This window comes from Mycteria americana, chromosome 1 (assembly GCF_035582795.1).
Source record: "Mycteria americana isolate JAX WOST 10 ecotype Jacksonville Zoo and Gardens chromosome 1, USCA_MyAme_1.0, whole genome shotgun sequence".
NCBI lineage: Eukaryota > Metazoa > Chordata > Aves > Ciconiiformes > Ciconiidae > Mycteria > Mycteria americana.
Window position 1 is genome coordinate 181,660,680 of NC_134365.1, and position 19,819 is coordinate 181,680,498.

The 19,819-nt window shown below is 34.5% G+C and overlaps 1 protein-coding gene across 20 annotated transcripts in view; it reads right to left on the reverse strand.

Moving 5' to 3' along the window:
• Nucleotides 1-19,819, reverse strand: part of MYCBP2 (MYC binding protein 2) — a 210,179-nt gene that overhangs the window by 136,701 nt on the left and 53,659 nt on the right. For all 20 annotated transcript variants that reach the window (XR_012773473.1, XM_075488504.1, XM_075488539.1 and 17 more), the window contains exons 9-17: nucleotides 18,202-18,275; nucleotides 16,861-16,999; nucleotides 15,989-16,065; nucleotides 14,205-14,409; nucleotides 11,381-11,545; nucleotides 10,495-10,653; nucleotides 9,538-9,742; nucleotides 8,671-8,816; nucleotides 6,448-6,549 (exon numbers count right to left, since the gene is read on the reverse strand). Coding sequence is in view for 19 of the 20 variants with exons in the window: in XM_075488504.1 (XP_075344619.1) it covers nucleotides 6,448-6,549; nucleotides 8,671-8,816; nucleotides 9,538-9,742; nucleotides 10,495-10,653; nucleotides 11,381-11,545; nucleotides 14,205-14,409; nucleotides 15,989-16,065; nucleotides 16,861-16,999; nucleotides 18,202-18,275 (1,272 nt within the window). In the remaining variant the exon portion in view is untranslated. The remainder of the gene's footprint in view (nucleotides 1-6,447; nucleotides 6,550-8,670; nucleotides 8,817-9,537; nucleotides 9,743-10,494; nucleotides 10,654-11,380; nucleotides 11,546-14,204; nucleotides 14,410-15,988; nucleotides 16,066-16,860; nucleotides 17,000-18,201; nucleotides 18,276-19,819) is intronic.

The window sequence follows — 19,819 nt, forward strand, 5'->3', positions numbered from 1 at the left end:
AGCCTCTGACATAGATAGATCTACATGGGGAATAACAACCTACTCTCAGTTATTTTAGTAGCTCAAGTTACAGAGATAAGCCAAGGCGAGTCACTGGTAGACTGTAGCGTTGCTATTTTAAATCAGTTGCTGTACGATGCAAAATGACATTCACTCTCCCCCTTTATTTTTTTATAGAATGTTTTTCCACAGCTAAGCTGCAAGGTTAAATATCCCTAGTCTAGAAATGTCAAGATAAGCTTTTCTTTCTTGGACCTGCACGATCCAGGCCTTTCAAGATAGATTTTGTCTGGCAGTGCATTAAGAAGATAAACGAAAAAAAAACATTTATCCACAGAAATAATTTCATTTTCTAGGAAAATAGAATGCATTTATTAAATAACACAGTCAACTACAGGAAAACACGCACAATTAACATCATCCTACGTGCACTCATGTTCTGTTGCATTCTTGGCCATCTAAGCCCTTAGGCAGAACTATCAAAGAGTTTACTGTCTGATATGAATTTATATCACACATACTTTGATTTCTTCTGGTACCTTTCCCTAAACAAATGCTGTTTAGCAAGCTGTTATTACAGAAGACTGAAATCAATGATCTCAAATGGCGACTTCTACACCAGTGCACTGAATGTAGCAGGCTACCTGAAAAAATAGTACACGACCACACAACTGAAGATTGTATTAAGAGGAACATACAAAAGCAGTATAAATTAAGGTTTCTCAGGGAAGTCCTAGGTTGGATAGCACTTTATGTTGTAAACCCCTATTTTGGGCTTCTGGAATACTTGTAAGAGAAAAAACAGACAGGTGTTGTGGTTTGTTTTTGGTTTTTTTTTTTTTTTTAAATAATAAAATAGGGAAGCAAACCCCTAATACAGACAAAGTTATGTAATAGGTCAACGGGTGGTAAATTTTAAAGAAAAATATTTCAGAAAATGAAATTGGGGACAAATGCTTAGTTTCAGTTCTACTAAAAGTGGAAAACAAAAGCAGAAAACTGAGATAATGTCCCACCTCTATAGCCTTAAGGGAAGCAAAACTTAATATTCCCACAAGGCAGGGATAATAGTTAAGATGAACGTTCTTTAAAATTGTTTTTTTTCAGACTATGAGTAGCAATTTATTATTATGGCAGAAATATTCATGGAGCATGTCACTGCGCCATGCAGGCAACTAAGGTTATGGCAGTTTGCTTCTTTTGTTCAAAACACTGAAAATAAAAACAGGATACATGCCTCCTCCTGTGTTCTTAAAGCTCTTTTCTACTGACACTTAAATCGTACAAATCGGACGTGGAACAAAAATTATTAGGGCTTTTAACAGGGGAAAAAGAGATGCAGGCTAGCAGATACAAGCATGCAGGGCAATTTGGGCGTGATAGAGAATGAGATGGAAGTAAGTTTTATGATAATCATAATTTTGACACTTTCTTCTGAATACTTGACTTTGTATATATTGCTAAATAAATGTGAAAGATGCTTTTCTGTATATAAATACCTAAGGTAAATTAAAACACTACATATAAACCAGAACTCTTCTCATTGAGTCTATTGCAAATCTGAGTTCGAACACTATAATAGAAATACAAATATTTCTAGTTTAAAAATCATTTTGTTAACAGTAATCACCTCTTTCAGACAGAAATCACAAACTCAAGTACAACAATGTAATTTCACAGGCTCATACCTGCTGGTCATTAAGGACAAAAACCTACACCTTTCTCTTGTAAGCATTCTTAAACAGAAAGTCATGTATGGATTTGATACTGTTTCAAGTAAAAACAGTTTTTGTTTGGTTGGTTTTGGTTTGTTTAAAGAAACTTTGAAACAAATATAACCTCCAGGTCCTGAAAGCATCAAAATAAATATTTAACTACAACTACAGAAAAAAGCTGCACTACTATCTAATGAAAAATATTGCATTTGAATAGATAGTTCTGATGTATATTTAGGTATATGTTCAGCAATGAACAAAGAATAGTGTTACTGACAAACTGATTTCAAGCCAATAGTGGCTTGGGCAGATGTTAAACAGATTTATATGATACTCAGCCTACCACAGTAAAACTAAGTACTGAATCAGTTACACTTCAGAAAAAAAAAAAAAATGGCCAAATACAGGCAGCCTCACATAATATTGTCTCAATACACAGCAGTTTTGACTAAAATTAATCAATTTCCTGTGGGGTTTTTTTGTTGTTCCAAGTAGAGTAAGATTGAAGGAAAATAATTTTCCCTTTCTGTAAGGGCATCTGAAGCTAAACCTTGGTTAATTACACAATGAATCTGTATCTCAGTAATGATCATCTAAAGGTTTTTACATCATAGGCTGAGAAAGAGTAGTGGTGAAATAAGTGAAGCATGAGAGCACTTATTATTACCATATTAAGAGTTATTTCTGTATTTTTTAGCTTATTAGTTAAATACAGTTTGTTTAAAAAGCTATTTTCAATCCTCATAGCCTTCTGAAAAAAACCCAGAATTATCTTTAAGCAATACATTGAAATCTTTGACTACTTCTAAATTATCTCATTTCAAATATCAATCTAAAAAAGTCGCAGGAACAGCTTTCAAGATTAGCTCACTCAGTAAATGGTAATCTTCGGTTCATTACATTAATTGTACGATGTGGCCCAGGGATTTCTGTAATCCGTTAAGGCATAATTTAATGCCCCCAAGACTGAAAAAAAAAAATGGTGTTTGATAAGAAAAGAAAAATATTCTAACTACGTTCTGAACATTCTAACATATAAAACTTCCTCATTACCATGGAAAAGAATAAAGTGCAACTACTTCGATGCTCATCTCCCACCACTCCCATCAAGCTCTAAACCAGCTTGAGAAACAACAAACCAGAAGCTGAGAGACAGTGAAAAGCTGGAAACATCCATCAATAATTATGTTGGGAAATTATGATTTAGCATGGAATCTGTGATGAATACAGCTGGCTTTATTTCTCAAGAGGTCATACACCAGACTCAAAAATGTTGAATTGAGCCCTCCTCACTGCTCTTGCAATAGCCATTAAGCTAGAAGCAGAAAGAAGCAGCTGAGTGAAGTACCACTTTCACAGTGGTACTACCACTTTCCACTCTACCACTTTCACAGAAAAAGCAGCAAAAATGGTCACCTGAACACACTGTACATACTTGTTGCACTAAAAATAGCAAAGAAATATAACCAATATTAAGAAACTTTTAAGTTTTTTGAAATAATAGATTTATTATCCCAAACTGAAACACTTTTTCCACTGTTAATTTTAAGGATCTAATTTGTCACTAAAATAAAATTTGTTTCTCGAGTGCAGCAAAACGAATAACTGGTTCTAAACATAAAAATTATTTACTGGTTACAATTCTATCATAGCAAGTATAATCTAATCTGCTGTGACTGCCATTTCAAGATAAAAAAACAGAGAAATCTTCAGCATAAGCACCTAAAATTTCTGAAGTAAGTTACCACTCAGCGTGCTGCTGCTGAACAGCATATATACAGGACCCTTAAACAGCAGCAGACTACTTTGACTTGGAAGATGTTTGAGAGATGAGTTACCTGCTCTTGATTGCAAATATAACAACATTTAACTAGGCCATTGATATTGTAACAATTAAATGGCAACTACTTCTCCTTCCCAGAATACTGAAATTCACACTTTATATTTGCAGAAAAATGCAAATAAAGATGAGCATACTCATTTTCTTCCATACAAAAGACCACAACTGACCTCGTGAAGGAGTTACATGGTTGTCATACCTGTAGACATAACCATCACTTTCTCCCTTAATTCGAGTGGACCACTGGAACATATTTTTAAATCAGAGGTCACTGTAACAGGACTAAATTTGGAGCTTTGGTAAAGAAACACAAACAATTAGACCACTTAAAAACCTGCAGTGTGGAAACCAGTATACTTCCAGCACTTGTGCTCTTATACCTGTCCTAAACTTTACTCCTATTTCAACACATTCAGTGGGCAAATGAGCGAGAGGTTTCTTTGTGATTGTTTTGTTTTCTTGCTTGTTTTAGGCATTATATATTCCTCTATTTACTTAAAAAGCTTTCATAGTCCTCTTGCTTATAAGACATTCAAGATCTACTTAAAGTACTTGTATTGAACAAAGGTCACTAATTGTAACTAAAGACTGATCAGCAACGTTCAGTGATGGATCCTATTCTTGACTATCAAAAACTACACATGCTTTGTTTCTCACTGATCTGGCATAAAAGAACAAAAGCCACACATTAACACACTACAACTCAGAAATCATAATCCTGATAAACAAAACACTGTGTACCTGAAGGAAAGACCCTAACAGAGCTAATGTGGCCTTTAACTGACTAGGCAGTGTCTTCAGAGAAGTGAAAGGTTGAAACCGTTCTTTGGATCTCTAAATAGCTATTTCATTAGCAAGGATTTGTTCAGTTACATATGCACAAACACTAGAACTTTTTGGGAAAACTAAGCAGTCTGCCTATTCTTTTTACCATTAGTATAACTAAGTTTTTTCAGGTTGTAAAACCTTTTGCACAGCAAAATGAAAATCTAGTAGATTATTTAAATGTTCTTGGTCTCTTCTCATGAAAAGAGCAACATCATAAGAGTTCTCAAGAATGGTGCTGTTCTTTCCACCAGCTCATGGAAAACTGCAGCATTTGGATGGAGAAGCAACAAAGCTCCAACTTTTTCATCTGATTATGTAAATGAAGATTGATTATCAAATCAAATTTTCATACCTGATTATGTAAATCAAGATCTCTAAGCATTTGTGAAACACTATTCCCAGCTTTATCACATAAGTCATTCTGAACTGAAACAGGAGACTAATCTCCAACCCTTCCAGCTAGACATACCCACTACCTCCAGTAGCCATGTAGGTATAGAATTTCAATGTTCTTTCGATACAGAATATAATATGGATGTGTGCAACAAACTGGCCAGCAATATCTTTTTAGCTACAGTCCCTATACACCTATCAAACCAACAATAACAACACATTCCTCATACTGATTCCCTGAGATGAATCTGTTAGATCCAAAACATGTTTTGTTTTTTTTTTTTTTTTTTTTTTTAAGAGACAGATGGCATACAAAAGGGATATGTCGCTCTGTTTCTACTTCTAACCACAGAAATGGAAGCAAACTGAAATCTTTCTCTGCTGCTTCCCCCTGCCCCCCAGCTGAAATTTACCTCCCAGCTCTGTCATCATTACCTTTCTGGGCTGAACAGCAGCAGCTTTCAATAATATCTGGGCATTCAATGAGGATTTAAGAAAAAATGATTGTTAGCTGTACCTAATATTTGCCAGCAGTATGCAATGCAGCTCCAACATGACTTAGACAAAGGAAGAAAACAGGCTTCCCCTCTCTACCTCACAGCTAAAATTAACCACAAAGATTCAAAGAAAAATAAATATTCTATCCTTTTCCACGTGCATAGGAAACTATAAGCTTTCTCTTCCTTGTTGCTCTTTATTTGTGGTAAGACCAGTAATTTCTTACATGCAAATGAAATAAAGCCACATTTTGCCCCACAAGGTTCACTGGCATGGAGTCTAGGAACTACGTTTGATCACAATACGTATTTTGTATCCGAGTAAAACCAGTACCTAATTCCTAAAAGGAGAATCAAAATGGTATTTACTAACAGAGCAGGAACTTGAAGAGCATAAAATTCCAATAAAGTTGTTTGTCTTCTCAACACACAATAATCTTACCAACCACATCATCATGCTTCCTTAAAATATTATGATTTCTATCAGTCTAAATCTCTCAGCTTTAATTATTTACCAGATTAAGACACTGAGGTATTTTAAAACAAGAAGAGTACTGAAAACCTGTTGAAACACATATTGTTTGTGTGGAAAATCAACAATAATTCCTAAGGTAGATAATACACAAGGCAAGAAAATTTTGAAATGATGCAGTGTTTTGTTTTCTAATTCAGCTAGCGTGTCAATTTTTTCATGCTATTCAAATATAGAAAAGTTCATTTTATAAAACAAGAAATTCTGCTTACTATTATACAACAGAAATCAATAATTTATAATAATAATTAAATAATTTGTATTATGGGTAACTAGCACTGGACAGGCTTGCAGTCATTTCAACTCTTTATGTAAAAAAATGCTTTAGCATGTACGTTTTAAAAAACTATTATTCAACCAGGAAACAGCAAAAAATGAAAATTAACTATAAAGTGATATAAAATGCTACTCTTCAACATTAAAATTCTGATTCTTATGAGTAGACTTTGTTAAACATACAGATTTTGCACAATTTTCCAAAAGCATGCTAAATAACATAAGCTAGCTATTTAGGTTCCGATTTTTGTTTGGTTACTGTTATTTGCTCACTGGAGCAAAATTAATTAATTTCCATTCTTAGAAAACAGACTAAGAAGTTTGCTTAAACTATTCAAGCTTCTCATCAATAAGAAAGTCACTTACCTCTTCCTTCTTCCAATCTATGTCTCCTATTTACACGTTGCCGTTTTTCTTCTTGCCGTAACTGAAGGTGTTCTTCAATATTAACTCCAGGAACAGGGACAGCTACATAGATTAAGAAAATAAAATATGTAAAACTATCTTTAAAAATTGTTATGATGGTGGTAAACCCTAGAACAACTTAAATAAATGAAAACTGAAGTCTATTTACTACCTGCTCTTTACATGGCTCTGACACAATATTTAGAAATAAAGGAAGGAGTTGAATAAATTGGAGAAGAGTTTTAGGCCTTATCTCTGAATTTCCTGGTTTTCATGAATCTGTCACAATTCCAACATGATTGAATAGTATTTAGTACTTACTTTCCATTAGGCATATACATATTTATATTTAATTATGTGTTGTCATGGTTATGTCGATTTTTCCCCAAAAAGTTTCAGAAAGGATTACTATTAAAACAACCATAAAATTGCTCACGTTTTAAAAATGTTTTAAATAGATTAGATATTTTTTAGTTTAAGAACGCTTTACCCACTATATGCTCTGTGCTTACTAAGAAGCATGCAATTACTTTAATGCATGTATACATCTGTATCTAAATCTGACTTATTTAACGAACTGGCTAATTTAACAGGAATTTGAAACAAACTGATAAACACTTTTTTAAACAGAAAATATGACTTGAATGAACATAACAATAAAACTACTATACGCACTACCTTTTTCCAATGTTTTTTCAGCAAATTGCAACAACCTAAAAAAAAAATATACCTTGTCCCCAATATCAAACAAACACTCCACCTGGAAGCACTATCACTTTTCTCCAGACAAATGTGGTCAACCAGTTCAATGCCCCCACCTCAAACTATGCCAAGCCCAACACAGGACCGAGAATTGTCCTGCTAGGAGAGGAGTTAGCAAAGCGGAGGTTAGCACAAAACCCGTAACTCCTCCCTAGTCATGCATGAGAATACAGCTGTGAAGCAGAGCTGCTGTTGCCACATTCACCATCAGTATAAACCTACTTCTGTGATAGCCATATACAAGCAAATTACATTTAGAAATATCTGGATGGAAGTATCAGGAATGCACAGCGAGGTTATTTGGGGTCCTTCGTGTTAACTTATCAAGAGAACCACTCCTAGTTTCTATTTAACCTTTGCTTGGGGAAAAAAAAAAATCCCACACTCAAAGTATAGCATATAATTTGCTATTATTACTATCCCTTCCCCCCTCCCCCCCAATAAATTGGCAAGATATATAAATATTTTAAGTCACGCATCTGATTATTTTATGGTCCTTTTCTATACCAGACACTATATCCATACATCCATGCAGGATTAAGGGCTCTATGTACATCTAAATATAAAAAAAAAAATAAGGAAGGAAAGTCTGATCTCCAAAAACTTATAACTGCCCAGTTGTAAGTACAGAGAACACAATATTAAAAATTCTGTGATAACAGATCTTACAAGGCAAGATCCCAAACTATATTTTCCAGTAATCATACCAGTTGGTATTTTTTCCCCCTAAGGTGAGTTTATTTGGGGAGGGGTGGGTGGGTGCTGGGAGGTGTTGTTGGTTTTTTTTTTTTTTTAAGTAATTTCCACATTCACAGCAGCTCTTTCTCTCTGAAAATTTCTGAGAGAAAAAAGAAAAAAGTTTTCAAGAAACAATATTTCCCATCTCTTATATGACTGCAAAAAACTCTGATAAAAAGATTACAGAAAGATTTTCAGGCTATCAAAAAAGGACAAGAACAACTTTGTAGTATCAGCATTAATATCATAACTGCACAGGTCAAAATGGCACATGTCTATAGTAAGGGTTAGTTTAAAATATTTCACTTACCAGAATGATCCCACTTTGCTCTATCACCAATAAATCTGCCTGATAAGCAACATTTTATCTATTTTAACAATATTACACTAAAACTGCCCCATACATCTAAAAGTTCAGGAATTTGATTGGAAAGAAACAACTGCATTACTTAAGATATGAAGTTTTATCATGCAGAAGAATCAAAATACTAACTGAAATATTAACTGAAAAGAACAAACCTATTTCTAAAGTAACCTGTTATTCCAATTCAAGTTTCAAAAGTCAGCAGTGGGCTTGAGTTTATTAAAGGGTGTAAACAGATGTACTGAGGGAAAAATAAACCAACCAAAAGGTGCAGTAAGAAAGAAAATTAAAAGCCATCTTGCTAATTTCACATCACTTACCCAGCAAGAGATCTAAAGGTATCATCTCTTTTACAGCATCAAGGATTCCTCTTTGCCTTGCTTCCTGGCCATCCAGTTCTCTAGCACACGCCTTGCAGCAGCCACATACAGCGCAGCCCGATTCACCTGAGCCACAGCCACAGATTCTGCAGCAAACAGAGTTGCTTTATCACTACCTTTTATTTTCGTGCATTACTGATGCCTTGGTAATTAAAACATACGTTATTACTTTGTTCTATCTGTGGACACGTAATTTTTCCTAAGATAAACGGAAAGTATAGCTAGTTTAAATCCTAGCTGCTGTTGCACGGTGCCAGGGAGCATACACTGACCATACATATCTGAACTGACTTCTCAGCATTAACTTTTCTTCATTTAATTAAACATACACCACATGAAAACATGAACAAGGAATCAATGAGCACATGAAATGCTGGAGAAATAGTAATGGCAATATGTAAAGCAGTGGCCCTTTATGCAGCTCAACCCTGAAGTAACAGTTAAAAGCAACTGGAACAGCAATATAAAAAACTTCCATCATAGGAGAAAGAAAGGTTATCCCAAAGCCAGCAGCTCTGTCAAGAGACAGATTATATTAGTGTTCATATTCAACAGCTTCTAGTAAGGAACTATATGCTAAAGAAATGTAAAAAAAAAAAAAAAAGCATTTAAAACTAAATCACCTGCAACCACCACAAGCTATTTGCAAAAATGTTAACCTACTTCTGATTTTAAAAGCACAGACTCTTCTTAGATATAATGTTGTCTTAGATTGAAGTTTAAGAACACATCAACTCAGTTTACATTCAACACATGCTTTAGCCATTCAACACACTACAGCAAGTATATTTCCATATGTTTGCTTACCCTCCAGGTACTCTGTCAGGACGCCCACTACTAACACAGCTAGCTCCATAGCCTGTGCAATCTCCACATACAGTGCACACCATACACTGCTCCAGCTTCCATTTATGCATGCCTGGAGGACACATCATGGACTTCTCATCTTTTTCATCCAGTTCCTCTTCTAGGTCTTCATCCATTGCTGTTGCCATGTTCTCAACTCCAAAACCTAATTAAGATATTGAAACAAAGAATAGCTGTTTTCTGAGGCCAAGAGTGGCTACTGAGGAAGCTGTGAAGAACACTCGCAGATCAGATTTTAAAAGGAATGACTAGGCATGCCTGATTTGCATGCTCAGCCAGCACAATGACTCTTTTGAAACCTCTCTGAGCATGGGCTGGGGTATATATCTAGGTTTCACAACTAAAAGGGAAATGAAACATTTATATTCAGCATACAAGTAACAGATCATTTACTTGTCATGTATAAAATATTCCAATCCGACAAAGGTGAATAGGTATAATTTTTCATACCTATATTTAGGTCTAATGGAAACGTTCAGTTGTGTGGAGAAAGATGTAGACTTGCATTCATGCTCTGTTTAGGCAAACAACAGCCTCAAGACTGAATGCAAACAAGGAAAGGTAGAAATTTTTTTCTTACTAGAACAATGGCACATAGTAAGACAAGGAGTGATGAGGTTTGGGTTTATTAATTTGTTTTAAAGAACAGCTGTTTCACCGACAAAAGAAAAGTAATTGAGTTTGTTTTTTTTTAACATAACTAAGTTTATTAGTATGTGCAGATCACCTGACAGTTGAAGTGAAAGCATCCATACCTGTTGTTTTTTTTTTTTAAGCATGTTGTATGTACTTAAGCTTTAGTATTGGAATTATATTTTATAATAAAATTCTTAGCTAAGTTTTCAGTTTTGATATTTTCCAGAACACAAAACAAAAGGAAAAATCTAGGTGCCTCACCTTTTCCTCCCTGGCTCATGGAGCCTGTGTCTCGTCCACACTGTCCTTTATTATTTACACCAAATGTCCAAACTTCTCCATTCTTCATTAACACACAGGTGTGAGCTTTGCCCATGGCTACCTGAGTCACAAAATGGCCTTTCAAATCTGTTACTAAACCTATAAGACATAAAACAGTTGAGTGGTAAATTGCACTTTCTACCTGAGAAGGAAACTTCAGCAATATAACAAAATTGCTAGTGGATACTGACAATTTTTAAATTAACAGCAAGGGACAAAACCAGCAGATATAAAAAAACGAGTGCTAGAATAAGAACTGAAAGGAGAATTAGGCCTAGGCTATTTGTCCTGCAAAGAAAGGAAAGCCAAAACCAAACCAACCCCTGCTGCAAATCACTTGTTCTGAAAAACAATTCTAAACGAGTCATAACAACATTGGAGCTTATTTCTTTAATATTTTATTTAAATTGAGATGTACTGGATTCACCTGCAAATTCAAAACAGGCTGTCTTTTGAGCAGAGAAACATATGAACAAAGGCTGCAGGAAACCAGGCCTTATAACAAAATATGTCTCATTTCTGTGACTTTTCCCTGTGTGGCTTTCTAGTGTCAGATTAATACAACAAATGATTTTTTTTTTTTTTCTCCTTAGTGGAAGCATTCTCTTGGGTATTTGTCACCAGTGCTGCTATATATTTTTACAGAACTTAAGGAAACTGTCTTCTCTTTCTATCCTTCTGTCATATTTGGCTGAATCAGCAGAAATTCAGAAATCTATTAGGAGAGTAAGAAATACACGAACATCATTTTCGCAATCTAAAAACTTCCACACTAATTTCAATTACTCCAGTTGAGAAATCACTTAAAAGACAAATATTAACTTACTTGTACTATCAGAGTAAATGGCATCTTTTCCAAACATGTAGAGTTCTCCATCTTTTGAAATTACAGAACTGCTTCCATTATTGCACGCTGTAGATATGACAATCTTTCCTTCCATTTTAATAATTTTTTTAGGCTTATATGGTTTTGACTGTCGTCTGCTTTTAGCTTTAAATAAATAAATAAATTGCAAGTCATTCCACCAAAAAACCTTCAAAGGCACAATAACATTTGTTTTACAATTAGGGGTTAGTTTTCAGGCTGCTACTGAAAAAAATCCATCTGTATGATCTCCTGGTCTAATTTTTATTGGATTACACTCGTTTCTTTCACAAAATTAAATGGCAAGCAAAGTCATGATTAGATAGGTATCTTTCAGGAATGATTCTTAAAGTTTTTCTTTTATATATATACTGAACTAACTTTATGAACTTTACAAAGCAGTGCATAGTAAAAAAGTTCTCATCGCCATCTGAGAATATATATGACAATATACCCACAATAAGTTCTCAGAGAAATGTTACGCAAGTTCATTTTTTAAAAAGAAAAATACTAAATTATCTATTTATTAAAACCATGTTTAGAAAATCTTTGAGTCATAACAGATTCCCACAAGAGGAAAAATGAAAGAAAAAGTACTAACCCCCCCCCCCCCCCCCCCCCCCCCCAAATCATTGTTTGCAATTGGAGCAGTGACAGCATAGGTAAAGACTGGATAAAACTAACAGCTACCATTACTGCCTGTGAATTTTTGCCCAAGGCAGAGAACTGCAGCTACTTTCACTTGCTGACAATTCCCAACTTTCTACAAAGAACACACACACACCCTGCTGACAGAAATCCAGTCTCCCTGCCCAGGTTTAAAAGAAATCAGGAGAAAAAAAATTAAAACTTGTGCATATCCACTCCTGAGCCAAATTACAGTCACAAAGAGAACCAGATGAGTCAGAAGAGAGTTGAACTTCTAAAAGAATTCAGAAAGGCCTTGATCAGGTCCTTGAGCAGATTCTTCAGTAAGCAGATCTAGTAAGCACTAAACCTCACCTAAATTTTGCTAGTTTAAACAAAAGCAGTGACAGCAATTTACTTCAAAGTGGTAAACTTCTGTTTCATCTGAAACTGTAGGTTAATTAAATATACAACAAAAAGAATCAGTTTAATTGTATTTTGGATAACTTCCCAATAGTTGCGCAAAGAAATCTTGAAATTTGTGCTTTTAAATGTATTTCCTGAAATCTTTTTGTTTGAATCTCTTAAATTTACTCTGTGTTTACTGGAGAAAGTAGTATGATTTTCTCCCACACAGTTTTCAGTAGATCTGCATTTCAGAAAACTCTACAAAGTTACTACAGCACATACTAAGTTTGTTATCCAAAGACTTTTACACAGGAGTACTACTATTAATTTCCTCTCCCTTGAACACATTCAAGAATCCACCCCATAATGTATTATCAAACCTTAAAATATGTTCTTGCCTGTATTTTAGTTATATTACATGGGAAGACCCACACATTCTTGAGGAATACTGTAAGTGTAATTAACCTTTCACAGGAACAGTAAATTAGATATGCTTTGTTTCTGCATGAGCTATGCCAAACCCAATGTATGCAGCCCACTGAGTTTTTGTTAACAACTCCCTTGAAAGGTAGAACTACACAACTGAGACAAAGCTGGATTCTACCGCTGCTGTTTATCAAGATTTTAAGTCTATCTTAAAATGCTATTTTAAATCAATTTTCAAATTCTAACCATTTTCAAATTCTAACCAAAGACTTGAATTTTATACCAACATTTGAGTGTTATTTATCATATTTCTAACTGACTGCACTGAGCTCCAAAAATTTCAGGCTTATTAAATCTGCGTTTAAATTCTATGGCTAGGAGACTGAACTTATCCACAAACCTCCTTTGTGAAAAATACATTAATTTTAATGGTAGCATCAAACTACACTATTAAAACAGAAGATTACTGAGAGATTAATTTGGATTTGAGTTAGGCTTCAACACTATATGAAAATGCTATCTATGAAGTATACATTACCTTATCCTATTAAAACGTACACATCGTGAGGCTGACAACTCAAAAATATCAGCTTTGTTTTAAGATCCCCAGAAGCTAGGAACTTTTCAAAACACATTCTTTACTTTTTTTTTTAATTAATCTAACACAACATAACAGAACAGTATGTTTCCTAAAGTGAAGTATTTAATTCAGTATCACAGCAGATCATGGCTTTAGGGCACCTAAAGCCATCTTTCATTGTCTTATGAAGTGTATTTCAACCTAAACACACAACTTTAGAGATCAAAACTAGGAAATTTGTTAATTTTATATTGAAGAGGCATTTGTTAGTCTTAAGATCAAATTAATCGGTCTTCTCTAATGTCTGAAGAGTTCTGCTTGATCAAGAACAGAAGAACGTGCTTCTATAACTTCTAATCCATGTAACCTCTCCGTTATTAGCTGGCAAAACACCCATTTCCAAAGATCTCTACAACAACAGTGAAGAGGCAAAAGTTTGGCTCTTCCATTTTTCAAGGTCCCAGGCAGACAGCATGGCCTCTAGATCAAACTTATGACTGCCTTTTCTCAGAACAACTCTAAAATAGCACTCCCACCACACAATCCAAACTGTGGTAAAACTGAGATCAACATCTCTAGCTGGGAGAGGCAGTGGCATTAGTTGTCAGGACCTGTGGCTGGCGTAAACTTCAAACGCAATGGCATGCTTACGTGTTCTTGGAAAACGTTAACACTCTTCTTTTCAAATTAAAAGGTGGTTAATAAGCTTTTATCAACCATTGGTCAAGCAAGCATAATACGTACTTGATTCGCCATCCTCTCCTTTACTAGCAGAACCTGTGAAGAATATGCTTCCGTCCTCAGCAACAAGTAAGGCATGTGAGCCATCATGTCCAACAGAGAACTGAATAATCTTTGGAGATTTTGTGATTGGGAGTTCAACCCATTTTCCTGCTGAAGGACCACCTTGTTTGATTCCAAGGCTCTGATATTTACCAGTATAATAAATCTAGGAGAAAACAGTTTATAATTTTCAGTTATGCCACAGCACTTTAAATTTGCATCATTTTTAAAGTTGCATTGTTTTTAAATCCTGTCATTTCAAACCATACAGAACTCCTCCTGACATTGTTTACACCATTTCAATATCTCTATCCTAAACCCATGAATTTTGACTTAATGGGGGAAACATTCAAATAAGATTCTGCTTGTTTTGAAATGTGCTTTCTACTGTGCCAGAGTTAGTTTTCATATATAATTGTTTGGCTAGATGAGTTGAACACACAAGAATGAACTGTCCAGAAGAAACTGCTCAGAGGAAACTAAGCATTTAAAACACTTAAGAGAAATGTCTGGTCTGTGTAAAAACAAGATGGTATTATAATAATAAAAGTAATTAAAAATACCGATTACTACAAATTTTAATATGCTTCAACACATTTTTAAAACTTACTTTCAGTAAATGTATAATGGCCACTGAGTAGATAAACAGTAACACAGAATAAAATACTTCACATGAACAAACACAAAACTACTGATACAGACTAAAAAATTTTGTCTAGAACCATGCTCCTCAACAGTACTATAAAATGGGTGTGTTAACCTATGTGGGCACCTAAAGCCATCTTTCATTGTCTTATAAAGTGTATTTCATACCTAAACACACAACTTTAGAGATCAAAACTAGGAAATTTCTTAGTTTTATATTGAAGAGGCATTTGTTAGTCTGAAGATCAAATTAATCTGTCTCCTCTAATGTCTGAAGAGTTCTGCTTGATCAAATTCTGTTCATACTATTAAATTTTATTAGGAAAAAAATAGTTAAGTTTATTTATGAACATTTTCATCAATCTCACTGTTTTGATAGCAGCAGAGCAAGGCCTTCATTCCAATAAAAGTGACACAATTCTGAACACAGGAAAACAAAGAACTATGCTTATACAAGTAAAATAACATTAGTTTCCCAAACCAAAATAGAAACATAGTAAATAAAGTAAAAAGACATAGTAACAGTAAGGAAAACTACTTCTAAATTTCAATGAATATGCAAATGCCTCTGAAAAACACTCTCCACTGAGCAGAACCAACATATCAAATCATTAAGAATAGGTTTAAAGAAATCAATTGAAAACTTTGCATAGGGGAAGTCAATAATTCTCTGAAGGATCGGAAAAATCAGGCTGGGATTTAAATAAATGACTACGGCCAGACTGCTTATGGAAAGTTATGAGGTAAAAAATTTTGCTAATGTGCTAATACATCATTTGTAGACAAAAGGTAATTTTAATCCCCCAACTCTAAAACAAAGCCCCACACTGTGTCTAAGTAAGATTAACTGTAGAAATTCCTATAAATTCAAGCCACAGATTTCTCAATGGTTCCAACACCATCAGTTTATGTTTTCAAGTAACATTTGCCTTTTTCCCTTTAATGTGGGCTCTGAAAATGTATGTTTAAATACAGTCATATAAATTCATTCTAACATACTAAAAAGGCAAAAAGGAATTGTGGAAAATAATAACTAAATTAAAAAACATGAAGAAATACATTGATGCAATTTGCTGTTTACTATAGAACATTTTCAGTACCTTTCCACTAGCAGTTTTCATTAGTGCAAACTCTCTTCCAGCACCAAGGACAGCTGATTCCTCATCAAACCCTGTACCTGTGCAAGTAAGATTGCATTAACCAGACAGTTTAACCAGGCAGTTTCACAGACCAGTTTATGGACCTAACTCTGCAAGAGAGAGGTTGTCACAACAAAAGTTCTAAGAAAGTTACAATGAAACAAAGTTTTGCTGCTACAAGAAGGCTTACTGGGCTAAACCTGGCAGAGTTGCTCAAAGAGGAAGAAAGCACTAGCATAAGAGCAACTGCACTTGGTCAGACAAAAGGTCCACATAGCCAAGTATGCTTTTGTTCTGATAGTGCCAAAAGCAGACACCTAACAGAGAAAAAAAAAAACCCAAAGCAAAGGCCAAGTGATATTTCTCTAAAATACCTTCGTAGACACCAACAATTTTGCAACTCAAATTCTGATGCAAAGGTGGTTTCCATGTATTTGGTATCTTTCAATGCATTTCTTTTCCATTAATCCAGCCAGCAGTCCTTTTAACTTTTCTTAACTTTGACCCACAGCAAGAAGTTCTATACCTTAACTATGTTATATGAGCACTACTATGAAGCCCAAGGTTCAAACAATTATATATTTATCATACAACTAGAGGAAAATACTGAAAAACCATGAATAGTGCTACAGATAGAAAGGTGGTTCAAAATGAGTATGGATTACTATGAGTCAAATAATGCTTAAGCAGTTTCAAAACCCTTATACTTCTCCACGTGTTTATAACTGAGCTATACCTTCCTGCACATAATAAAGGCAAAGGGAAAGGTAGTGTTTCAGTTTCATTATTTGAATTACTAGGCTTGTTATTAACCTTCAAAGAAGAGGACTTACTGATAATGTGCAAGTCTTTCTCCAGATCAAACAATGAGATGCCACAAGCATGTAAGCATTTTCTTGCAAGCTTAAGCTGCAGTTCTTGTTGCAGTACTGGCTCAGTACTTGTTGCAAATATTCGTACTACAAAGCCATCCTGCAATAAATAAAAAAAATCTGGTTTATACTGTATAATAAATGCATTAATTTACTTTTCAAGGCCTAAGTGCATCAGTATAATACTATTTCAGAGTAAATTATCAGAGGATACATTGATAAAGTAACACTTATCAATGAGAGAAAAGAAGAAAGTGCCAAACAGGAGGAGCTGAAGATAAGCATCTGACAGACCTTAAACATATATTGAATTCTATGAGAACACTATGAACACTATGAAAATAGTGAATTGCTATAGAAATAATTAACTCTGAATCTCACTATAGAAATCTTGCTTTTATAACTATTTATATCTTTTAATCCCTCAACTTTTCCTGATTCAGAACCCAAAATTCTGCACACAGTCTAAGAGTAACTGCTTTAAAATGTAGCTAAAACAGATTTCTGTTTACAAGTGCAGATGAAGTATCTTCATCTGGCCATGTTAAAAAAAAAAAAGTTGTTCCGTAAGCAGGGAAATGGATTAATCCTGGTTTTCTTTTAGTTGCGTGTCTGGCATCTCTTGCCAACCCTGTCTCACCCCACCCCTGCCCCATCCCTATTTTACAGCTTTCTCACTGTCAAAAAGCAGTGACCAGTCCAGAACTAAGAATGTAATAACTGTCTGCTGAACAAAGCATAGAACAGCTAGAACTGTTTTGCCCCTAGTAGAAGTTATTTGGGTTTCCACAGCTTTGGCCAACAGGCGATTTTAATAAAAAAAAAAATCTATTGGAATGTAGTCTCTTTCATACCTCTTCCATTAAATCTGGCCAAAATTCCCCAACAAATACCAAGGCAATAACAGGAAATTAAATTCGAAAAAAAATTATAATTAAGCTTTAAGAAGCTTATCGCACAGAGACCGTGTAGAATAACATGTTAAAAAGCCATTATTCCATGTATAAGATTTTTTTTCTTATAGCAAGAGCAAAATTATTCTTAAAAGTTATCTTAAAAAAAAAAATCAAAAAAATCTGAAAAATCCATCACAAATCAAAATTGTGTGGATAAATACCAAAATATTGCTCCTTTATGCACAAATATGGTAGTTTCTCATTATCTCTAGTTACACAGATTTCTTCCTTAGTTGTGTTAGTGAAGAAAAAGCCAAACATTAAGCAAAAAGGAAGCTGTAAGTACTGTAAAATAAATCAATTCAGTCAAGAGCAAAATAGTTTACCCATCACATGTAACACTTACATCTCTAGATGCTGCTATTTGATTAATATATTCTCCATCAGTGAAAAGGATATTCTGGCCTTCAGTATGACAATCTGTGAGAGAAAGATGAAGTGCACTGTATCAGTTTATATTAAAATACATACACACACTGTTCTCTGCTTCTGTCTAATTCATTCTCATTACAATCAGACTATGAGAGTTCTAGTTTGTCTAAAGAGAGATCATACTGTTCTGATAACATGTTATTTTATGCTAGGATCTCCTCTCTCACCAAAAGCATATAATACTGCTTTGTCCCTTTAAGAGTTATTAAAGCACTTTCCATTGTATGAAATGTAAGGGGTTACCCCAATATTTAACTGTAACAGCATTTAGTATTCACCTGTGAGGGGTATTCTAAACTATTATAACATAATTAAATTCTAATTTTCTGGGAGTATTAGTCTTTCTCGTTCCCTGAAGACTTGTTTTCCTTTTTTTTTTTTTTTTTTTAAATAAGGGCCATTATCTTTAAAGAAAAGTTTCCTCAGTACCAAAATAAATGAAACAGAATCAAACTTTTAATTATTCATCTCAGTTTTCCATTGTTTATAAATTTCGCTGAACCATTAACTGAAAACAGAGGGTTTTTTGAAAACTGTAAAGAATATACTTGGATGCATCACACATTTATTGATAACAGGTCAGTAATTTCAAAGAAAAAAGGTAGGGAAAGAATTCTGCCCATATTAGGGGAAAAAAAGAAAAAGACCACTTTCTCTACAGATTTAAAAGTATGTCCCTACACCATCTCTTCTTCCCTTCCTGCTCTGCTGATGGAACTACTAACAAAGAGATGGACATTACATGGCTTGTAAGGTGCTTGTTTCATTGATTACACACAGGAAAGAGACCTCTTCCAAAAATACTACAGGACAGCTACTTTACACTCTAAATGTCTGCTTCATAACCTGAACAAAGATCCAGTATCAGTCATTTTATCTAATAAATTTAATGCTAAACGAAGCATACATAACCAGCATAACCTTCCAGCACAACCAGCAAGTTTGTTATTTTTTGCTAGCTAGCTGGAGTGTTTTATTAAAAATAATACAGCTGAAAAAAACCCACAGTATTCTCAAACCCATAAACTTGTTTACTTTTTCCTGCTATACTGCCCAGTCCAATACAGTATCTTACCAGGAACAGAATATGCACTCGGTGGCCTTCTCTAATTATCACATCTTGAAGTAACAGACCTAAAGTAGACAACCTCCCCCTTAGAGCACACAGAGGTATGAATCACAAAGAGGGTAAGCAGCAAGCAGGATGGAGAACGGCAGATACACTGAAGCTTAAAATATTGCTCTCTCAGAAACAGTCCTGGATTTAATGACCAAAGTCAGCTCATGTAACTAATTCTCTATGCTGCAAAGTGATATTAATGATAAAACAAGAATTGTCAATAACTTGAAGAGAAGTTCCAAAAATAATCTAAATGATATTTCTGAAAGGTTCTAGGAAGTTCGCAAGTATTAAGATCCCATGAGTGGCTGAAAATTACATGCTCACATAAGCATAACAGTAAAGGAAATAGGATATTCTGGCCACCAGTGGGTCCATATTACACTGTTTGTATTTGAGTCATTTCAAGAAA